We start from the raw sequence: 22920 nt of genomic DNA on the forward strand, positions 1-22920 counted from the left end.
ACCATAGCAACTCAGAAAAAGTTGAATATTTTGTACTCTTATAATATTGAATTAATATTGATAATAATTTGTTATTTAAATGTTTATAACTAATCTCTGTTCTTTGTCTCTTAAGGAAAATTAAGATTTCTTTTTTTTCAGATAATTAACATTTTATATATATATAGCCTATATACACTCACCAGCCACTTTATTAGGTACACCTGTCCAACTGCTCGTTAACACTTAATTTCTAAGCAGCCAATCACATGGCGGCAACTCAGTGCATTTAGGCATGTAGACATGGTCAAGACAATCTCCTGCAGTTCAAACCAAGCATCAGTATGGGGAAGAAAGTTGATTTGAGTGACTTTGAACGTGGCATGATTGTTGGTGCCAGAAGGGCTGGTCTGAGTATTTCAGAAACTGCTAATCTACTGGGATTTTCACGCACAACCATCTCTAGGGTTTACAGAGAATGGTCCGAAAAAGAAAAAACATCCAGTGAGCGGCAGTTCTGTGGGCGGAAATGCCTTGTTGATGCCAGAGGTCAGAGGAGAATGGCCAGACTGGTTCGAGCTGATAGAAGGGCAACAGTGACTAAAATAACCACTCGTTACAACCGAGGTATGCAGCAAAGCATTTGTGAAGCCACAACACGCACAACCTTGAGGCGGATGGGCTACAACAGCAGAAGACTCCACCGGGTACCACTCATCTCCACTACAAATAGGAAAAAGAGGCTACAATTTGCAAGAGCTCACCAAAATTGAACAGTTGAAGACTGGAAAAATGTTGCCTGGTCTGATGAGTCTCGATTTCTGTTGAGACATTCAGATGTTAGAGTCAGAATTTGGCGTAAACAGAATGAGAACATGGAACCATCATGCCTTGTTACCACTGTGCAGGCTGGTGGTGGTGGTGTAATGGTGTGGGGGATGTTTTCCTGGCACACTTTAGGCCCCTTAGTGCCAATTGGGCATCGTTTAAATGCCACGGCCTACCTGAGCATTGTTTCTGACCATGTCCATCCCTTTATGGCCACCATGTACCCATCCTCTGATGGCTACTTCCACCATGTCACAAAGCTCTAATCATTTCAAATTGGTTTCTTGAACATGACAATGAGTTCACTGTACTAAAATGGCCTCCACAGTCACCAGATCTCAACCCAATAGAGCATCTTTGGGATGTGGTGGAACGGGAGATTCGCATCATGGATGTGCAGCCGACAAATCTGCGGCAACTGTGTGATGCCATCATGTCAATATGGACCAAACTCCCTGAGGAATGCTTCCAGCACCTTGTTGAATCTATGCCACGAAGAATTGAGGCAGTTCTGAAGGCAAAAGGGGGTCCAACCCGTTACTAGCATGGGGTACCTAATAAAGTGGCCGGTGAGTGTATATATATATATATATATATATATATATACATATAATGTTTGTCCATATGTACAATCAATATGTTTTTGTCTTGGTCCATAGACCTAGTGAAAGTAGATAGCTATTTAATTTGATGCAAATGAAAAATAGGCTATGAGACTTTTTTTCACCCATAATGCAACCAAACAAAGAACCAAACAAATCACAATAGCTAATTTCTGTCTGTTTGGTCAGATAAGACTGCAGCAGTGTCATTAGAAAGCTGATAATACAGAGTGACTCATCTCTCAGTCTCCATAATGTCAGGCCTCTCTGATACTGTCTCATCTGGAACCAACTGACCTTAGAGAACATTTTGACATTTTTTTCATTTAGTCTTCCTTTTGACCTGCAGTTAGTGCTGGGTTTTTTTTAATGCTGATTATTACATTCTGCTTTCTTCGTGGCATAAAATGTTCCTGAACCATTTTGTTATACAGTGCCATTTGCAAAAGATTCACTACAAATTCAAAACCTTTTTTTTTATGTGTCTTATTAGCCTCACTTATTGTATTATTTATTTATAACCAATGTAAAGAGGACCAATAATGCTTTTTTAAATTTTCAACTTTCTTTAGTGTGTAATGTTGCTGTTTGAGCAAAGTTACAAAGTCCTCTCCAAAGAGAGTTATTCTCTATATCAGTAAGCACTCTTTCTGAACTCCCTGAAACGCCTTGAAGTCTTGGGTTTTCTTCCGTACACGTCACAATATTCCTCATTTAAATAATTCCCGCTATGCAAAAAAAGGAGCAGTTCCGGTTTAGTTGCGTTAGTAGTGTGTTGAAACTCGCGGTTATGGTAAAGGACTTGACACTTCCGAAACATGTTTGAAGTTATTGACGAATCACAACACACTGGTCCGGCCGACCAATTAGAGCTCATTGCACTTCAGGAGGGGCATTGAGACCCGATCTAAACAGAGCATTACTGCCAGACTTGGAAAAGAGGTGCTGCAACAATGTAAAATATGTGAAAAATAATGTGTTTTATGACCTATTCTAGTAGACACCAAAAACAAAATCAAGAAGACTTTGTAAAAGGGCATAATATAGCCTTGTTAATACATTTTTTTTTATATTTAATATTTATTATTATTATTATTATTATTGACATGTTTGCCCTTTTGTATAATAAATGTATTAGAGTAAGTGTATTTTGCTCCACCCATATTGTTTATGGTACAGCGCGGTGCAGTACATCCGTCCTATAAACACAACACGTATCAGATTGAATGGTCTATTTTCTGCCACTCCCTGTTATGGGTTTCAGTGACTACTGAAAGGATAAGTGGGTCCACATTATCAAGTGTATCAGGTCCTGAGGACTGACTCCCCAGGCCAGACTGGTCCCAGACACAGGGTCCTCTAATCTCCACTTTGGCTCTCTATCACCCTTCTCCAATCTCAAGCCTCTAAGTGAACCGCGATCCCCCATACAGCTTTGATTATGTCATCACATGCCATACGGTTCACATGACGGAGGTGCTGATGTCTTATTAATCAGGAGCTGTTAATGTAAGTCGGAGCCATGTTGCCTGCATTTATGCACATTACTGCAGGATAAATGGTTGGCTATAGGGGCCAGTAATACAGCCCGAAGTAGATTGATGTATGACCTTAACGGGTTGTTTTTGATGAACTGACCCACAGCTGTTACTTTTAGCTTATGTTCGGAAGTCTGTCTGAATGTGTATTTTGTTACATAAGGCAACGGGATCAATCATGGGCCAGAGAACCATCCAGAAGGGTTATTATTGGAGGGGGGATGGCTCTCCTGCCGTCAGCATCTAGTGTTACTGATGTGATTGTGAGTGGTTGTGCATGAGCAGATCATATTGAATGGAAACCTGATCAGATCTCCTCCCTGTTTACTCACCGGGTGTGCGCCCTAGGGACGACTACAGGAACAAAAACATGGGCTTTGCCTCGGTGCGCATTAATGAAGGTGGCACTGTAGAGTCTGTAATGAGTTTCTAGTTTGAATTTGATTGGGTATTTGTACTGTGACACAGAAGAAGACCTGTGAACAACTGACCCTTTGCTAAGCCGGCCACCAATCCTAGCAACTGTAGCCATAAACAATATTTTCAAGCTTTTTCTTTTTCTCACTATTTTCTTTTTTAGTGACATAAGGCTATGAAGCATATACTGTATGTGTCTAGATAGATAGGTTTTAACGCAGTCGTGTGAAATGTATACAATATCATTGCCGTGTTACTTATAATAGTGACATTCACAGGTACCATATGAGTTATAGAAAAGTTAGGAACAGTTCTGTTCCCTCACAGTAATGTGTGTAAGGATAAGTGCATAAGGATCAGTGTCACATGATGCTTCAGAAATCATTCTAAAATGCTGATTTGGTGACAACATTTCGAGACAACATTTCGTTTTAATATCTTTTTACAAACACTGCTTTATATTTGTGAAAACAGTGATTCATTGGTTTCAGTATTATTTAATAAATAGAAAGTTAATCTATTTCTGTATTAAGTAGTATGAAGTATAAATATTTTATTTCTTTAAAAAAAATATTTATTTTGTTTACGTTCTGTTCAATAATAAGTGCAAATATCACACAGACCCAAAAAGGATTTGCATTAACCTAAAAAATAACCTTTAATATTTGTGTTCTGCAAATTATCATATTTTACGTCAGTAATCTTTGACACTGTTTTTTATACAAAGCAAATGTAGGTCACAAAATGAGGTGATGACAGACCGTAAATGAATATGTCCGAATGAGCGAGGCTTTATTTGAGCTTATTTGTTTATGGGATTGTACCATGACCTTGCTAACTAACACACATTCAGTACAGACCTTTATTTGGCAGCATTACCACATTTCCACGCCAGCTCACGACTACCCAGAATCACGCTTCACAGCATGCACCTGATGGACACTGAACACATAAGGACGTCCCAGCTCTCTTTTCCTTCCTGCTCTGACATATCCCTTTCACACCACTCGCTGCCCTCCTGACTTTTATCCCAACAGTACCTCATTTAATGCCATCTCGGCTGTAGTGACTCCATATTTCCCTTCACTCAGCAGCCAGGATAGGATTTCCACAGACACTGTTTCCCCTTGAATTTGGGTTTCCCAACAGGGACTCTCAGTTTAGTTGAAAAAACACTCTGTTGTTTGCATTGAAAGGGTTACACTGTTCACGGAACAGACCATTACCTAGTGCCCTCCACATGAGTGGCTGCCAGGTTTTTTATGTTTCCACAAATGCAGTTTTGAGAGGTCGCAGACAAGGCGAAACTGCCCAGTTGTTTTTGTTTGATAAGGTTTTGTAGTGTACATTGACTCTTGGAATTTGTCATATCAAAAAAAGCTTGGTTAACTGTAAATAGGAAACTAGATTCCAAGGTCGGCTGTCAGAATATAGAATCTTATAGAATATATACTGTATATTATTTGTTGTAGATCCACAAACAGACACACACACACACACACACACACATATTTATCAACTGTTGCTTTTTCTTGCTGTCCATTCAAGACTGACTGTCAAGACCTGACAGTGTCAGCTTTTTAAATATGCATCAAAAATATTATAAGTTTAAATGATTTAGGAACAATCTTGGACTTTTGAGATGCTCTTCTCAGACTCAGAGGTAGATTCTGTCATTTTAAATGTGTGTATTCTGCTGAGTGTGTACCGGGTGGATGAGGACCCCAGGTCCTCTGCTGATGTATCTGTCACTCTGTGTTTCTCAGATTTGTTTCCTGGTGTCTGCATTCCGGGGACGTATGTTCTCAGAGGAAAGCTGCGCTACTCTTGGCCTCTTCTTCCATTACTTCCACCTCAGCCAGTTCAGCTGGATGCTCATACAGGTAAAACTTTACTTTTGTCATCTACTTGTGTGGTCAGTGGAGCAAGTGTTGGCATTGACCATGACAAAATGAAAAATTTAAATTGTGTCAAATTTGACTTAACATCATTTTATTTCAAACCTGTATGACCAAAAAAAAAGCATTGAGAATTTTTTTTAAATATCTTATTTTGTGTTGATCAGAAGAAAGAAAGTCATACAAGTTTGGAACAACATGAAGGTGAATAAATAATGACAGAATCTTCATTTTTGGGTGAACTACCCTTTTAACCAATTGAAGGTGAGATCAGGAAGTTTTCAGATTAAAGTTTTTACTACAGATCATTTGAAGGTGTGCCACAAACTTTTGTTTAATCGATGAGCTTACTTACAGAGAGATAAACATTTCACAATTGTAAGTTGCTTTAAACACACATTCCCATTGTTTACTAGAGTTTTATAGAACTTGCCCTCAGAGACAATAGACTGCCTAACAAGGTTTTACCCTCAAGAAAAGAAAAAAAACTCCCAACTTCAAAATTAATCTAAAAAAAATCTAGTTTCTGGGTTCCACTTTTCTCTCTAATGTGTATTTGTAAGTATGATTAGGACATAAACTCATAAGAGTTTTTGAAAATCCAGCAAATATCAAAAGGCCTTTGGTATTGACTTGTTGCTCACAAGTAGGAAATGTTTTCACATAACTATAACACCATGAAAGGGAATCTTGTATCAAAAGGCAAATTACTAAGGCAGACATCTTGTGTGTGTGTGTGTGTGTGTGTGTGTGTGTGTGTGTGTGTGTGTGTGTGTGTGTGTGTGTGTGTGTGTGTGTGTGTGTGTGTGTGTGTGTGTGTGTGTGTGTGTGTGTGTGTGTGTGTGTGTGTGTGTGTGCGTGCACGCATGTGTGTGTCTGTGTGTGTGTGTGTGTGTGTGTGTGTGTGTTTGTTTTTGTGATATATGAGGACACAAATGTGTATAATGACATGCATATTACACTGGTATTACAACTTACACGTGATATATGAGGACATTGCATGAGTCCTCATATTTCAAATAGCTTAAAAAACATAAAAAACAATGTTTTTTTTTAAATGTAAAAATGCAGCATGTCTCCTGTGATGGGCAGGTTTAGGGATAGGGGCAGTGTAGGGGGATAGAATATACAGTTTGTCCAGTATAAAAGTCATTACGCCTATGGAATGTCCTCATATATCACAAAAACAAAGCTGTGTGTGTGTGTGTGTGTGTGTGTGTGTGCGCGCACGTGCGTGTGTGTGCGTGTGTGTGTGTGTGTGTTTAAAGAACAACACTTCTTGGCTTCTGCAAAATAACAAATTTATCCGGTTAAAATACAGACTTGTTCTTTTCATTAATGTTTGAACATCATAACTTACCATTGTCAGCTCAGGAATGGGCCTAATTAATTCTCATTGTTCAATCTGATTGGAAACACATGATTTATATTACGTGCTGCCTGACATGTTCCAGCTACTTGTTATTATTCTGGTGGAGATTTTGCAGGAAGGTGTTCCAGCACGCCTGCAATAGCTGTTCAGAGACCTTTGGAAAATTCATCGCATAACTCTTGGTGGACCTGTTACCCTTTTGCCTGCTCTCTTCTTTTCCTTTGTGCAGTAATCCCTTCTTAGCACAGAATCCTGTCTCTGGAAGTCAATTCACTCATAGCTGTGAAGGTCATCTTGTTCTCCAGAAACAAAAACAGGATTTGGCGGGAATATGCTTAATGCAATGAAAAAATAACATAGCTTTTAATCCCCCAAAGACCCACACAGAACACAAAAATCTGGGCTCATGTGGCAGTTGAGGTTGAAAAGACATAGGACCGAGCACTGACCCTGAAGGAACCTCTCACCTAAATTGAACTTCTTGAAATCAAAGGCTGTTTTGCTCACATAGTGGGATTATCTTGTTTTTCTCAATGACGCTGAAAAACACCAGGGGCTTAGCAGTTTACATAGAGCATGTAATCTCTTTTGGCACTTGATGAACTGGTGTTGAAAGATTGTGCAAGAGAACATGAAATAAACTAACCGACTATGGTTTTAGGTTGATGGGGCCATAAATTGTGAAAGGGCCAAAAGTGTAAGGGCCAATATGTATGACACTGTTTATGTAAGTGTGTTGATGTACCGAAGTGGGCGTGAGTTCATGAAAACACACATGGAATAAATTACACACAAGTTGTCTTTGGTGGGAAAGGTACATCGTGATTCAGACTGGAAAGTATTTGCATCCTGGAGAGAATGATTTGAACATGTGCTTGTCTTTATCTCAAAACAGAGAGAATCTGGGTATAAAACAAAGTTTTGTCTTTGTTTGCTCAAGACACACTACACAACTTTTCAAATCCAAAGAGATTTGTTCGAATGCTAGATGTTTGCACTTGCCAAATTTGTAACTGGTTACAGAGAAAATCTGGCATCATACACTAAACGACTGAGGACCATACTCTACCATATTTTCAAGACATTCCGAACACAACATACTCACACAGAAACGCACACCTCGTTGCTAGGAGATGTTTGACAATTAAAAACAATATTAGTTCTAAAATTGGCTCAATTGGCTCAATATCAGACATGTTTGATATCCTCAGACCAGATGGAATCATAGTCTGAAGATAAAACAATCGGTGTCCAGCATACACTACATGGTTTGTCAACTCCGACTGCCCAGAAACTGTAGATTGGTTCTCACTTTTGGCAAAACCATTGACTCTTTAATTCTGACTGCAAATATGTTTTAAAAGTCATGTTGTGTATTCAAGCCTTCAATGGAAATAGTGCAGATATTCCATGCCTACTTTAAAAGGGCACTGAAAAACGTACAATTTATCAATGAAAACTATTGATCTAAGAGTTTCTTTTTACGCACAGGGACTCGTGTTTGAGTCTGTGCTAAAATAAATCCCAGAGACTCCATAAACTGCCACGGTTGAAGCACCGGATCAATGGAAGTTGCGAGACAGGCGTAGTGCCAACTTCTTCCATAATTACAAAGAGGCTGGAGAGGGATTGCAGCGTGTTTGGACACCCAAAAGCTAATACAACGTCCTGCCAGCTTCGCTTTTCTCTTCATCTCTTATCCAAGTTCCAAGCACAGCAAAACAGAGCTGCAGCAGTTTCTATCCATTTATGGAGTTAATATTGATGGATGAAGGGGCCACCTAGGACTTCAATGTTGATTTTGAACTCTTTTGTGAAGTACCTTAATGCCTAAAATAAAGTAGCCTAGCTGAACAAGTAGTCTGAGTTGCTACTGAAATTAAATACAATAGAGGCTGCGGTCTTTAGCCTCCTTGTTAGAGCGCCCGCCTCCCAAGCAGGAGACACCGGTACGAATCCCACTCGGAGAGGGCCGAGTAGGATCAGTTACACTTATCAGAACATTAATCAACCATCCTTTTTTTATGAATCAGGCTTGTTTGTAACACGGCCATGTTTCCATTTGTTTATTTAGTAACTCTTCTGTTTTCTTTCCCAGGCCATAAACTTCTGGCAGATATTGGTGATGAATGATGAGCACACAGAGAGACGCTATCTTCTCTACTTCCTGCTCAGCTGGGGACTTCCTGCTCTGGTCATCATCATTCTGGTTGTGGTCCTGCTGGGAGGTTTTGGATGGAGCATCCATAGTGTGTATGGCCTGGTGCAAGGAGATCTGTGAGTTTGTGAACATCTGCTCTCTCTTACCATACAGTTGTACATTTGTTTATAATTATAAATGCCGTAGAGTAGGGATTTCAAACGAACTGGTACTTTTCAGTAATACTTTGTAGAGTGAAAAAAAAATCCCTAAATGTCTCTAAAGGGAGGTTGTAACATATTCATGTAACAAATTTGTCCTCATACTCACTAGTACAGATACACTGGTAAAACTTGGAAGTGACTGTACAAAGAAGTTCTCTTACTAACAAGGTTCGATTTTTTCGTAAGCACTTCATGCATCCACAAACATGAAAGCTCACATTTTTGTCACTGTTTCAGACTCATAGTTACTCATTTCCTGTGTTAATGTATTGTAAGCAATTTTCTGTCACACACACACAAACTCTTCTTTGCCCAGTTTACATTAATTGATTTTGTGTGGTCAGGGTCTGTTGTTGGTAAGTCGGGAAGAGCTGCTATTTTTAGCCTCTCTGTGTTTATGAGATCACAAGCTGTGACTGTGCATACGTTCAGTTTCACCCCAGCCAAGCCTGTAGTGATAACAGAAGACTAAGGACACTCCTCTTCACCCTGTCTCAAAGAAGCTATTTGCAAGTAAACTCCCAGATGACTCATGAAAGCCAAACATCTCTCTTTCCAAGAGCAAACAAATGATGTCACCTCACAGGCCACCGCAGTTCTCGCCTTTTCCCGTACCATAGGGAAATGTTTGTGGCCCGGGAAGAGTCAAATGCTTGTAGTAATAGAAGCACATTAGTTTTAAGGTCAGATTTAAACACAGTTTAAACCACACCATATGTATAAATATAAATTGGTGCCATGACTATTGGCACCATGTAGTGGGACAACTATTATAATATTTTTGATTAGCTTTTATTTTTAATAAGTAATTTTAATTTTAGTAACATTTTTTGTATTTTTGTTATGTGCTTTTTCCCCAATTTTATCTGTTTTTGGATATTTTAATTTCAGTTTTAGTTTTTAGTTGTTTTTTTGTCTGCCAGGGCAACATTTCTCATTTTCATCTAATATTTCGATTTCATTATATTTAAGCTTTATTTCAATTAGTGAAAATTACTTTTAATAGTTTTAGTTTTAGTAAACGTTAACTATGCTGAGGCATTTGTAAGTGACCCTTCACACAGAAGATGTTTTTGCATTTTACTGCTCTGATTTTCCACCATTATTGTAAGTAAACATGCACTAGACAGACACTCTTGTTCTTGTGTCTCTCGTCTTTTACAGTGTCTCGTGCATGACACAAAAAGAAAACATAAAAAAACCTAATTGCCAGAGAAATGCTACAGGTATCACAACTAGAAACTGAACTACATGTTTATTTCGTATTTCAAAAATGTGTGTTGTTTTCTGTGTGCCCGACATACAGGCATAGGCTATTACACTAAACAGTGTTTCAAAATTATAATCAGATGAAGTCTAGTGAAAAATGACCTGTTTATTTTCCTACAGGCATTTCAAATGCTCTGAATTCTATTATGGCTACATTGTGCCATTTCTTCTCTATGAAATGAGTACAGACTGTGTTTGTCCATTCTGTCTGGACAGGGAGATGCCAGGGCTGTGAACAGAATGCAACTGCTGCTTTATTTTGATACATATCACGTCATAACAAGATTACTCTGGGTTGAGTTTCCCAAAGCTTTCCCATTCCAAATACCAGCCAGAGACTTCGTAACTGCATACAGGACAAAAACAAATGCAGACTGGAAGAAATTCCTTAGATAGAAGGAAAGAAGTCAGAGAAAGACAAAAAGAGAGAATCTCAGGATATTCCATCTTTAGTTTGTGTTTTTGTGGTTCAAACGTGAGAATAAACAACATTCATAAAACTACATAAGGCAGCCATCATTCTTTCATGGAGTACTAAATACACAAACACAAAACCATAAACCTGACAATACATTTGTGTACCAATCCTCTTTATTGTGTACTGACAATATTCATTTTCTGTTTTGTCTTTCTTGTCATCTTTGTAGGTGCTTCATCCCAAATGTATATGCCGCTCTCTGTACAGCCGCCCTGGTTCCTCTCATTTGTTTGGTAGGGGTGCTGGTGATCTTCATCCATGCGTATCAGGTCACTCAGCAGTGGAAGGCTTATGATGACGTCTACCGAGGGCGAACAAACAGCTCAGGTGTGTAAGCTTGTGTTCTTTTTATACAGAATTTTACAAATTGCACAATAAATAGCCTCAAGGTATCCTACCATTTTAGCAGGGCAAGAACCTGTCACTGCAGTGAACAAGTTACAAGAAACCGGTGCTTTTAAAGTAAAGAACTCATGATCATCAGAGAAACTGAAAGTAAACTAAGAGTAGATGCTTTCCTTTGGAAAGTGTCTTACGCAATCATCAGATTGCTCTGGGCTGTGCTTTCAGAAATATTGCACTGCCTTCCAAGTAATTACACACCTTAGTTCCAAATAATGTATTGCTTTCAATGATGGTTTGTTAGTCTTTTCTTTCTTTTAAAAGTGCCCTTAGCAATTTTGAACAGGTTGTAGATCGTTGGATTGAATCTAGTGTAACTTGCTTCTCCACTGCTGAGTAAATATGTATGTCAAATCTCAACTGGATGATTATCTATTTAGCGTTCACAACCTCCAACTTCATGTTTAGTCTCAAAATGATCACTGTTTAAAAGTGTAATATCAGCACCTTCCAACCAATGCTTATACAATTAGCATGTTAAGCACTGCCTTTCACTTGTTAATCCACTGTGATGGTTTCATTGTTTACCTGTAACTGCTGTTCTGGGCTTTAAATGGTGGTATTGTACTGTACAGTGTGCGTGTGGGTGGTCAGCAAGGGTTGCCATGTGCAATGTTAGCTTTCCTCTTTGTGCGCAAGCATGCTCGCAGCACAGCGGGCTAATCCTAAACCACTCAACTTTATTACAGAGGGCTGCACTGTCAGCCCACCCTTTGCTCACAAACACAATGACCTCACTGTAGAACTCCCACTCATGCTTTTTTTCATGTTACAGGACACACAGACGTAAGCAAATACATTATGCTGCAAATTTGCTCCTTCATGCCAGATGTGTTTAACAACTATCTAAGAAGCACAGTCAGATAAATATGCATCTAGTAAACTCATTCTTTCCTGTTAACACTCAGCGGCTCTTCTAGATGTTGATTCTGCCAGGGTGTGTTACTACGTCAAACCAAACATTCAGCTCGGGACAGGGATGTACTGGCCACAGCGAGCAAAATAACTTTTCTCGGTGGGCCGGTCAACATGTTGGAAGCTAAATGTAGGTATAAAGTAAATATAGAAAGGTTTTAAAGAGAAAAAAGTTCTGACATCGTCAGGCCATCCCATTGCATAAGGCCACAGCCGCAACATCCCATTTACTGCCAGAAGAAGGATGTAAGTTCAGTTCTGTACAGGTTAACTTAATCATCTAAATATTCACCTACTGTATATCACCTAAATGACAAAATAAATGCAATCATATGCGTCTTCAATTCCTAGTTTATTTAAAATGTAATTCAATGCATGGTTTTAACATGGGTTCTGTGAACGCATTGCATTTATTACTTAGAATGTCAGATATATCAAACTGTGAGAACTATATAAATATATACAATTAAAATAAATAAATATTTAAAATAAATACTATATAAAATGACCACCTGCATTTCTAAACTGGTAGTTAAATCTGACTCTGACTTGCCTTTGAGATATTCTGAGGTGCTCTTTAAAATGTCTGTAGGGGTTTTCAGCCTTAGAAGAACCACATTAGAGCCAAGATATTCAATTGTAAGTTTACCCAAAAATGAAATTTCTGTCATTAATTACTCACCCTCATGTCATTCCAAACCCTTAAGCCCTTCGTTCATCTTCGGAACACAAATGAAGATATTTTTGATGAAATCCGAGAGCTTTCTGACCCCCTGTAGACTGCAACGTTATTACCACTTTCAAGGCCCAGAAAGGTAGTAAAGAAATTGTTAAAATAGTCCATGTGACTACAGTGGTTCAACCTTAATGTTATGAAGCTACAAGTATATTTTTTGTGCGCAAAAAAATAAAAAAAATAACGATATAACGAACGAATAAAATAACTTTATTCACCAATTTCTTTTCTTCCGTGTCAGTCTCTGACACTACCTAGAGGCAGAGGTGTTCTTTCCAAGGCCTGTGGGGAGATAATTACCTAAACCCTATTTAAAGATTTAATTTGGCTTTTGCAGGTGTTCTACATTATCTTAAGATAAGTAGTGCTTTTTCACAGTGCAGTAATTTTATTGGAAAAGCCTTATTGGCTCAGGAATAATCCTTCATCTCCTTTAATGAGGCTTGTTTATGTGGTGAAGTATGACTGCAATAGTTCACTGATTGTATGCTGTGGGGCCTTGAAGAATACAACATGAATACATATGAACTAAAACTGAAAAATATAAAAAAAAAATTATCTTAGTTCATGTTAATTTAAACATTTAATAGACCTGAGCTAACATGAGCTACAGAGCCGGACAGTAACGGAGTACATTTACTTGAGTACAGTACTTAAGTACAATTTTGAGGGATCTGTACTTTACTCGAGTATCATTTTTGGGGAGTACTCATGACTTTACTCAAGTACATTTGAGAGGCAAATATTGTACTCTTTACTCCAATACATTTCTATCCATAACCGTGAGTACCCGAGTAAAAAAAAAAAGGAAAAAGGAAAAAAAAAAGAAACATCTCAGAAACCCTCAATTTGTTGTTTCCCTCTCAAACGTGATTGGATTGTGCAGGCGCCACTGATTGGGACAGCCTATCAGCAATCACTTTCAGCTTTCCGCCAAAGTCAACTCCATGGTCAGATTTTATATTACACATTAATGTAAGCCAAGCATTTGGTTTGATGTTCTTGAGTATGTGGTGTGTTTAACACAGTCAGGTTCAAATGTGGCAGTGGCGTAGCCACGAGGGATTTCTGATTTCTTAAAAAAAAAACTTTAGGAGGCAAAATATATTTTTACTGATTATGTGAATTACACTGCGCAAACCAAAGTAGGCTACTACCCAGCGAATGAAGAAGGGTTGGTCTCCACAGTACATAAAATATTAATTTTGTTTTATTTTATTTTTCGGGTTTGCATTTATGAGGAAAAAAACAATGTTATGGACGTGTTCTCCGTTACGGACGTGAGCGCTCTGAAAGCGGCATAAAAAATGCTTTAAAACTTTCACAGAGACATCAAACAGAAAACACAAAACCTTTCTTTAACCTGAATTTCATTTTGCATTAATTGTATCTTAATTTTAATCAATGTTTAATCAACCAATTGCCTGGGTTTAATAAAATTAAAAGGTGGGACCCCCCAAAAATTAAATTAAATTAAATAAAACAACATGGTAAAAAGATGAAAATGACTTGATTTTACTTACCCTTCCTGGTAACACTTTATAATAACTGCATGCTATTAATCATTTGTTAAGCATGAGTAAACAGTTAATTCATCATTTATAAAGCATTAATAGACATTAATAAGCAGTTTATAAATACAGCTATAAACACTTTTTTTCTTGATTTATAAGCATATCTATAATGCGTTTAATAATTGTATTTTCATACTTTGTTAATGATCAATTAATAATTTCTAAATGAAGTATAGCATTATTTACAAACAAGAGTTGTCAGTCATTCATAAGATCACTTAGAAAGTGTAAGTAAATGTAGTAAATACAGGTAGTTATAAAGCATTTAGTAGTGGTCATTAACTATTTTGTTAGCTAATCTAAAGTGAGGACTATTCAGGCCTTGTAAAGCATTTATAAAAGAGATTTAAAGGCTCATCAATCTTCTAAACAGTAAAATGTAACAAACACAACACAGTGATACAGAACATAGAAATATTTAACAGCCTTTAAATCTCCTTTATAAATGCTTTACAAGGCATGAATAGTCCTCACTTTAGATGAGCTCACAAACATAGTTAACTGACCACTACTAAATGCTTTATAACTACCCGAATTAACCCTGAATTACAGCATAAATACATGTTAATAAAGCATTTATTAACACACTAAGTAACCATCACTATATGTCTGAATAATAAGATGAATGAATGTACATTTAAATAGTTTATTAATCATTTACTTACACGTTCTAAGTAATCTTATGAACCACTGAAAACTCTTAAATAACTGGTTTATAAAAAAATGCAATTATTCATTTAGAAATAATAAATTGATCATTAATAAAGGATGAAAATACAATTATTAAATAAATTATAGATATGCTTGTAAATCAAGAAGAAAGCATTTATAGCTGTATTTATAAACTGCTTATTAATGTCTATTAATGCTTTATGAATGATGAATTAACTGTTTACTCATGCTTAACCAATGATTATTAGCGTGTAGTTATTATAAAGTGTTACCCAATTCCTTTTACATTCTCCAAGGTATTAACATTAACATTTTTCATAACTCCATGTAGGACGTTTCTGTACATAAATGTAAGCACTGTGGCAGTAGATTAGTAATGCAATATTTAGAAAATCTACTCTTGTACTCTTGATACTCAAGTACTTTTAAAAACAAGTACTTTAGTACTTTTACTTAAGTAGACATCTGAATGTAGTACTTTTACTTGTACTTGAGTAAAATTTAGCAAGGGGTATCTGTACTTTTACTCAAGTAACAAAGCTCTGTACTCTGTCCGCCTCTGATGAGCTATAACAACAGTTGTTAACAAAGATGAATAAATACTATAACAAATGTATTGTTCGTTGTTAATGCATTAAGTCATTAATGCATTAATGATTAATGAATGATTAATGCTTTAATTAATTGATTAATTAATGATTAATGCATCATTAATGCTAATGCATTAATGCATTAAGGTAAGCTTTTAATGTTGTTATATGTCTATGTGGTGTTTTAATATGCTTTAAGACAAACTATTTACAAATGCACAAGTCCACACCATTGGTGAGTATTTTCTCCTTAAAACTGCAGTGAACTAGCCTGGGAAAACCCAGACAACTTCCGGCAAATTTAGATTTGCTCTGCAAGTTAGTCTGGCAAAGAGCTCATTCAAGGCCATTTCTAATCGGTCGAAATCGCTGCACCAACCAGAAACGTTTGGGCCGGCTTTACACGATGACGACAGCACAGCGACGGTGAAGCAGATTTTGTACATTTACAAAGATGGATACCGCCGTGGAACTAGGGGTGTGACGGTTATAGTTGAACACCGTCATTAGAACTCTATAACCGCCAAAACCAAGTTATAGAAATATTTTTTTCACAAAAATTTATTATCATAGAGAATGTTTAAATACTAAGATCAGCTTACGCGGGAAACGGAGGCGGAGTTAGAGGTGCTTCGGAGGCTGCTACTGCTGGAGGTGATTCGGGAGAGGTCTGTGCACCTGTGTTTATTAAGGAGATCTCCAAGATTTCTCTTCTTGGGAGGGGTCCCAAGAAGAGAAATCTTGGAGATCTCCTTAATAAATGGAGGTCTGAAATCTCTGCCCCTTTACCGATCAGGCGGAGGCGGAGTTAGTGGTGCTTCGGAGGTTGCTACTGCTGGAGGTGATTCGGGAGAGGTCTGTGCACCCCCCCCCCCCCCCTCCCCCTCCCCCCCTCCCAAGAAGAGAAATCTTGGAGATCTCCTTAATAAACGGAGGTCTGAAATCTTTGCCCCTTTACCGATCAGAGCGTGCGCTGACACGGAGTAAAGCCTTGTTTATACTCGCCGCGTCCGCACGAGTGTGAAGGTGCGCGCGGCAAAAATGGCGCGATCAGTGCGCAAGACCGGCAAGACCCCATTTCGCTTGGCTGTGTGCACGGCTTTTTTTGTAACAGCGCGCGCGGCGCCACGTCCGAGGATGAACGACTTCAAGCCGAATCTGCCCGAGCATGTACGTCTCACCGCACCGGCACCCAGTTTGCGCGTCTAAATTGCAAAGTTCATTGCAAATTTTTTTTTGTTAAGGCTTTGTTTACTGTGTGTGATTTATTTAATGGAAAGCACATTCACTTCTAGTTGTCTTGCTGTTAATTTGAAATAAACGTAGAGCAAGTAGCTAATCAGTGTCTGTTCTATAACAGACGAACATCGCTCTGCATACGTCATTTCCTTCATCGCTCTGATTGGTTTTAGGTCTATCCAATTGCTCCCAGAGGCATTTGAGCTACGTCCGTTGGTGACGCCCCTTTGGAAATGATTTGTCTATGAAGCTTTGCCAGACCATAACTCAGTTACAACTGAGAATTGTCTGGTATTAACCAGGCTAGCAGTGAAACAAAGACAGTCTCAAAATCACGGTTTGAAATCTCTGGTGTTTCTGACGTCACAAACTACCTTGTAACCAATCACGACAACGTGTGATCATCAACGATTGGATCTCTGAGCTGGTGTGAGTGAGTGGAGGCGGGGCTAATTTGCATATTTATAGAACCACGTATAATAAATGAGGCAAGGGTGTAAAGTTATTCAAGCAAGATTTTTTTTATTTTTCAAAGAAAAAAAAGTTTAAATATGTAATTTTGGTAATCAAAGATGAGTTTTAAAGGATAAAATTATTGACTAGGGGACTTTAAAAGTTAGTCATCTATTTTTTTCTTCAAGACAGCTCATAACTTTTTAAGTCACTTACCTAAAAAGGTAGATCGGAATAATTTGATTTGGAAAAGTAAGAATGATTACCCCTTGGTTAACTGCTAGTTGGTCGAACTAGTTCTTAAAGGGGTCATATAATGCCATTTTTGTACAAGCTAATATGATTCTTTAGGGTCTAAATTAAAAGTTTGTAATATACTTTAATAAAAAATTCTCATTAGTATTGCAAGAAAACACTTATTTTACCTGGTCAAAAACAGCTCTGTTTTCAGCACGCCGTTTCAGTGCATATGACTTTAAATGATAATGAGCTTTGCTCACTCCGCCTCTCTGTTCTGCGCATAAACCGTTTGTAACACAATAACACAATAACCATAACGCGTTGTTCATTATAAACGTGGGATTATGAATTATATTGAGAACGTTGTACATAGAAAACATGCTCTAATGTACCCTGAGTGTAAACCTTAGACCCATTCATCGTGAAGGGTGCAGCTAGCGATTTGCAAAGATTAATATAAATATTAATATAAAGATTAATAAAACGTTACACTCACTTCAGTTCTTCTGAAGGTTCAGCAGGAACACGAATAGCTTCCGATCCTTTATTCAGGTGCAGCTTCTTAGCAAAACCAGCTTTATACTGACCCTCCTTTATAAAGCAGTCCACTGAGAAATGATTCGCGCAACCATGAAAGCATTGACGTTGCTGTGGGGAATATTCCCTTCGAAAACAGAACTCAGCCACTGCGTCTTCAGCGGTTCGGATTTAGGAACATTAAAATGACTGCTGTGTTATTGCACCCAAGAACAGAACACCACAATCGCTTAGACGCCATTCTGCTCATAGACAGTGCTCCAGCATATCAACAATGACCGCGCCGGTCCGCGCGGACTATGATTGACAGGACGAGCGAGGGCGGGTCTGTGTTGAATCGCTGCTGTCAATCAACAATCGCGGGAGGGGCGTCCGACCATGTGACGTCGGACGCCCCTCCCGCGATTGTTTTAATGCCTCAAATCAAGCTGTTCGACCGTGTGACGTCACACTGTCGAACGGCTTGATTTGAGGCAGGGGAAAACATATAAGGAGATTAAAACAAAAACACTGGATGGATTTTTATCATTATATGATGGTTGTGTACAGGCACTGCTAACACACATTTCAGTACAATCAACTTGTAAAAGTGCATGTACCATTATATGACCCCTTTAAGACAGTCCTAACATAGTGGCTAAGTTTATGCAACTGGCCTGGTCTGACATATGATCTGTTTCATGGTTAGTCATTAGACATAACTGCAAAGTCGAGCCTAAAACATTGGTGAACATTTGAAAACCTGTATTTGCTGTTTAGCTATTTAGCCCAGCCTATAAACAGCCTAGTTAACCCAATTAAGACTATTTGAAAATTATACAATGTCCTAAGTCAAATAAATTGTTCTTAGAATCTACTGCTGTTTCTGATTGCCGTACAAGATGTACTTTGCGATAAAGAGACCAAGTTAACAAAGCGAGAGAACTCATGACTTTTTTTTAGCCTTTCGTGTAATTGTACTTGGAACCAGATTTAATCTGGCTCCTACAGTCCTATTTAACCCTTTGATGCACAACATGGGTCTAAATAGACCCGACTGAGTTTTCATCTTCTATATCTTTGCAAAAAATTCATTTCATCATTCAGTATTCCAGGTCTTCCTCAATTAACTTGTTTTAGATCATTACAAATCCTTATTTAAATTTTTTTACTTTTCAAATAAAAATCGTTTTTGTGTCACTACCCTTCTAATGCGGAACATGGGTCTAAAAAGACCCGTGTTCATGTTTATTTGCTGAATATTTGAAAGAAATGTATTTTATCATTTATTAATCCAGGTATTCATTAAATATCTTGTTTTTGATTTCCACAAATCATTATATTTATTTTTCCTTTCTTACTTTATAAACAAACACGTTTTTTGTATTTCTACATCAATTTTACACACATGGGTCAAAAATGACCCATATAGGAACCTTTGATATTTATAAATAGTATAAATATATTTACTGCAGAAAACTATTCATCTGCCACACATTTCACAATTCAACACGGCTGCTTTTGTATATTTCATGCATGTAAGTTTTATTTTATAAAAAATTTTCACAGAAAATATTTGATATTTTGTGAAAGACATCTAGATATGGCCTAATATTTGAATGTTTAGGCTAAGGTTACCTTGACCTTGAAATCCATTACTAATGCAAAAGAGAAACATGTCCAATACTATTAGCTAGCTTGCGGTCGACATATTCTATTTTATCTAATAGCTAGGTCAACAAAATAAAAGTTGCAATAGAAAGTTATATACAAGTATATATTGTCGCTGTTGGGCAGACACCTTGTACCTCCATATTCATTTTTATTTGTGGTCATAAATCAATGCTATCGGTCACAAAAGCCGTCGTGTGGTGGCGTTCTGGTGCACTATGGCTGCTGTCGCATCATCCGGGTGGATGCTGCACATTGGTGGCGGGGAGATCATTGGTGGTGGGGAGATCCCCCTACAGTTGCACTACAGTTCAATTTCAGTGTTATCGGTTATATGTGTGTTATGTGTGACAAAGTGGCCAATAAAAATATTTCAAGTGTTACAGTAAATGTGTTGATCTAAACAACTGTGACATTGGTTATTTTAACAAAAAGCTTTCTTTATTCTTTTGTTTTATCACGCTTGCATAGATGGGTCATTTTAGACCCATGTGTGTAAACTTGATGTATTAACACAAAACATAGGAAATATTAAAATATAATTTTGTGATAATTGAAAACAAGATATTTAGAATATTCATAAATCATGAAATTTATAGATCATGAAATATTAAATGCTCAAATAAAGTGATTTCAAAAGGTGAAACAAAAAAAATGCCAAGCCATGCATGAAATAACATAGGAAATGAATACGGGTCTTTTTAGACCCATGTTGTGCATTAGAGGGGGTATCCATAGCTTGCGCATCAAAGGGTTAATATTGTTTTGATTTTTGTGAACAAAATAGTCAAAATGGATTTTGATCTGAAAGAGTGTCCATATGCTTTCAGTGTTCAGACTCTATATTTTTTTCTGTGTTTGCTTAGTAATGACTTGCAGGACAGACACTTGATCCCTGGGTCATGCATAATATTCCCCAACATTTCATGATTGCATAATTCGTTTACAGCCCATAGAGTCATACAGGCAGGGTTTTAGAGTCTAAATCACTGTTTATCACTATCATATTTCAGCTGCTTCTAAATGATGTCCATTTCACCCTCCTGCATCTCATATCTTTATGACCTTGCTTAATTGCTTATATCACTGACACTATTCTCCTGTTGCATAACATTCCCAGGATTTGACCCAAAGTCTAGTGTCTGGATCCATGTGTTTTGCTGAAAACAGTCATCTAAATACTTGCATTTTGTTTGAAAACTGAATTGAAAATTATCCACACTGTACTTTTTAGGCAGTATACATCTCATTTTAATGCTGAAAAAGACTTTATAATGAGTAGATTTATAAAACGGTTTACTGTAATTCATATCACCTTATTGCTTTACTTATTGTTTTTTTAAATGGTATTTTTAATATTCAACTTATTTTGTATATAGAATTTTCTTAAATACAGGAACATCTGATATATATTTTTTATTTTATTATTATTATTTGAGAACTTACCTGTTTTATTGGTCACTGGAACTGCTGTAGAGTCTATCCATCCTCCTTTTTATGCCAAATTCTATTAGTTTTCCCTAGAGAGGTTTCAGAGAACATGTTGTATGGAACGTCTGGTCAGAGCGCTGGCGTGAGGCCAGACACTCTCCCACACCCACAGTTCAGAGGAAGGAGCAGGATGTCCAAATGTCACCCACAAGCACACGTACACACACACACACACACACACACAGTGTTTGGTTCCAGAGAGCGTGTTGATCTAGTATGTACTTCCATCTTAAGCCTTTGTTTACTTCTCTCAAAATTGTTGGACACCTCTGGTGTTCCAGCAGATTTACTGGAAGATCTCAGCTCTTCCCACTCTCTTCTTCTTTCATCTCTTTACCAAGATCCTCTACTTCAACCACCCATGTCTCTTCCAGTTGAAACACTTGGTGATTGTTTTTTTCTTCGTATCATTGAAGCTGTTGGCCAGGCAGATGTTAGCTCACTCAAGAGGGAGACAAAAGAAGGTCTTTCATCCTCTGAGCCGAACCACAGCTGAGTGTTGTGACAGCTGCTTTGGTATCTTAAACAGGAGCCAGAGTTCTGTCTCACATTTGGGCCCTGCTGTCTTCCCCCAGTGGTCCTCAGTGCTTGCCTTCTCATGCTGAGGCTTTTCTCCTCCTAAGAAACAAGGAAAACTTTTTAAACTTTGGAATAATAATATAGTTGTCTGTTGTGATTGTACAGTGTATTTATCCGTTGTAATCGATGAAGATCTCAGCACCACTAAATATTATTTTCATGACTTCACCCTAAATGCCCTGTGTTATTTTTCTGTCCAACATGACATCATGACTTTGCGTAAACATACACGCCACTTTCAATTCAAGTGGCGTGTTATCTATACGCATTTTGAGCTATCCGCGTGTATGTCCACGCCGAAATCTTTTGCGTGTATGTCTACGCCATTAAATGTCCGAGTGATTCCGCGTGTATGTGTACACCGTTAAATGTCCGAGCGAAACGAAGCAAAATCTATATCTACATCTGTGGAGCGATATTTCTTTTCCTAGGATGGTAGGGGAACACTCATAAATGGTATTAACCCCAGTGACGGGTAGGTTTAGGGACGGGGTTGGGGTAGGTCATATATTTATATATACATAATACAGTAATATAACGTTAAGTCAAAGGCGTTGATAAACACGCTGAAAAGCGATTATGCGTGTTGATAGCACGCCAAAAATGGAAATACGAATTGGCGTGTCATACATACGCCATTTCATGAGATCAGTCTGTTCTGTCAGAGCACTACCAGTGTATTTAACCTGATAATGTCAGAATTCTAGATTCTGATTGGTTGATATGTTCCAGTGGATTTTGTTTTTCTGTAGGAAGTAGTTTCCAGATTGTTTTGTGCAGTACAGTTTTATATCACTTTCCCACATTCTCATTATGTTAGATTAATATAAGATATAGTCATAATTAATTTATATATTGACACTACCGTTTAAAAGTGTAATATAGATTGTTTCAAAGCAGCTTTACAGTCATAATAGGAAATTACAGTAACATAGATTGTTTTGGCTTTACAGCAGCTCTAGAATAAAGTTATTGTCCAGCTAAAGTTAGTTTTGATTGATTGATTCACTTCCGTTGCAAACATCATTAGTTATTAACTTAAGGGCCGCTAACACGACACCGTTCTAACAGAAAACACTCAACGCGCTCTGGTCCAA

At 37.7% G+C, this 22920-nt stretch overlaps 1 protein-coding gene across 1 annotated transcript in view; it reads left to right on the forward strand.

Moving 5' to 3' along the window:
• adgrv1 (adhesion G protein-coupled receptor V1) overlaps positions 1 to 22920 on the forward strand; it is a 168816-nt gene that overhangs the window by 122974 nt on the left and 22922 nt on the right. Inside the window, exons 83-85 of the mRNA XM_056262607.1 lie at positions 5131 to 5247; positions 8733 to 8911; positions 10915 to 11072. Coding sequence (XP_056118582.1) covers positions 5131 to 5247; positions 8733 to 8911; positions 10915 to 11072 — 454 coding nt within the window. The remainder of the gene's footprint in view (positions 1 to 5130; positions 5248 to 8732; positions 8912 to 10914; positions 11073 to 22920) is intronic.

The sequence above is a fragment of the Rhinichthys klamathensis genome, unplaced genomic scaffold (assembly GCF_029890125.1).
Source record: "Rhinichthys klamathensis goyatoka isolate OS25496 unplaced genomic scaffold, OSU_Roscu_1.1 h1tg000195l_1, whole genome shotgun sequence".
NCBI lineage: Eukaryota > Metazoa > Chordata > Actinopteri > Cypriniformes > Leuciscidae > Rhinichthys > Rhinichthys klamathensis.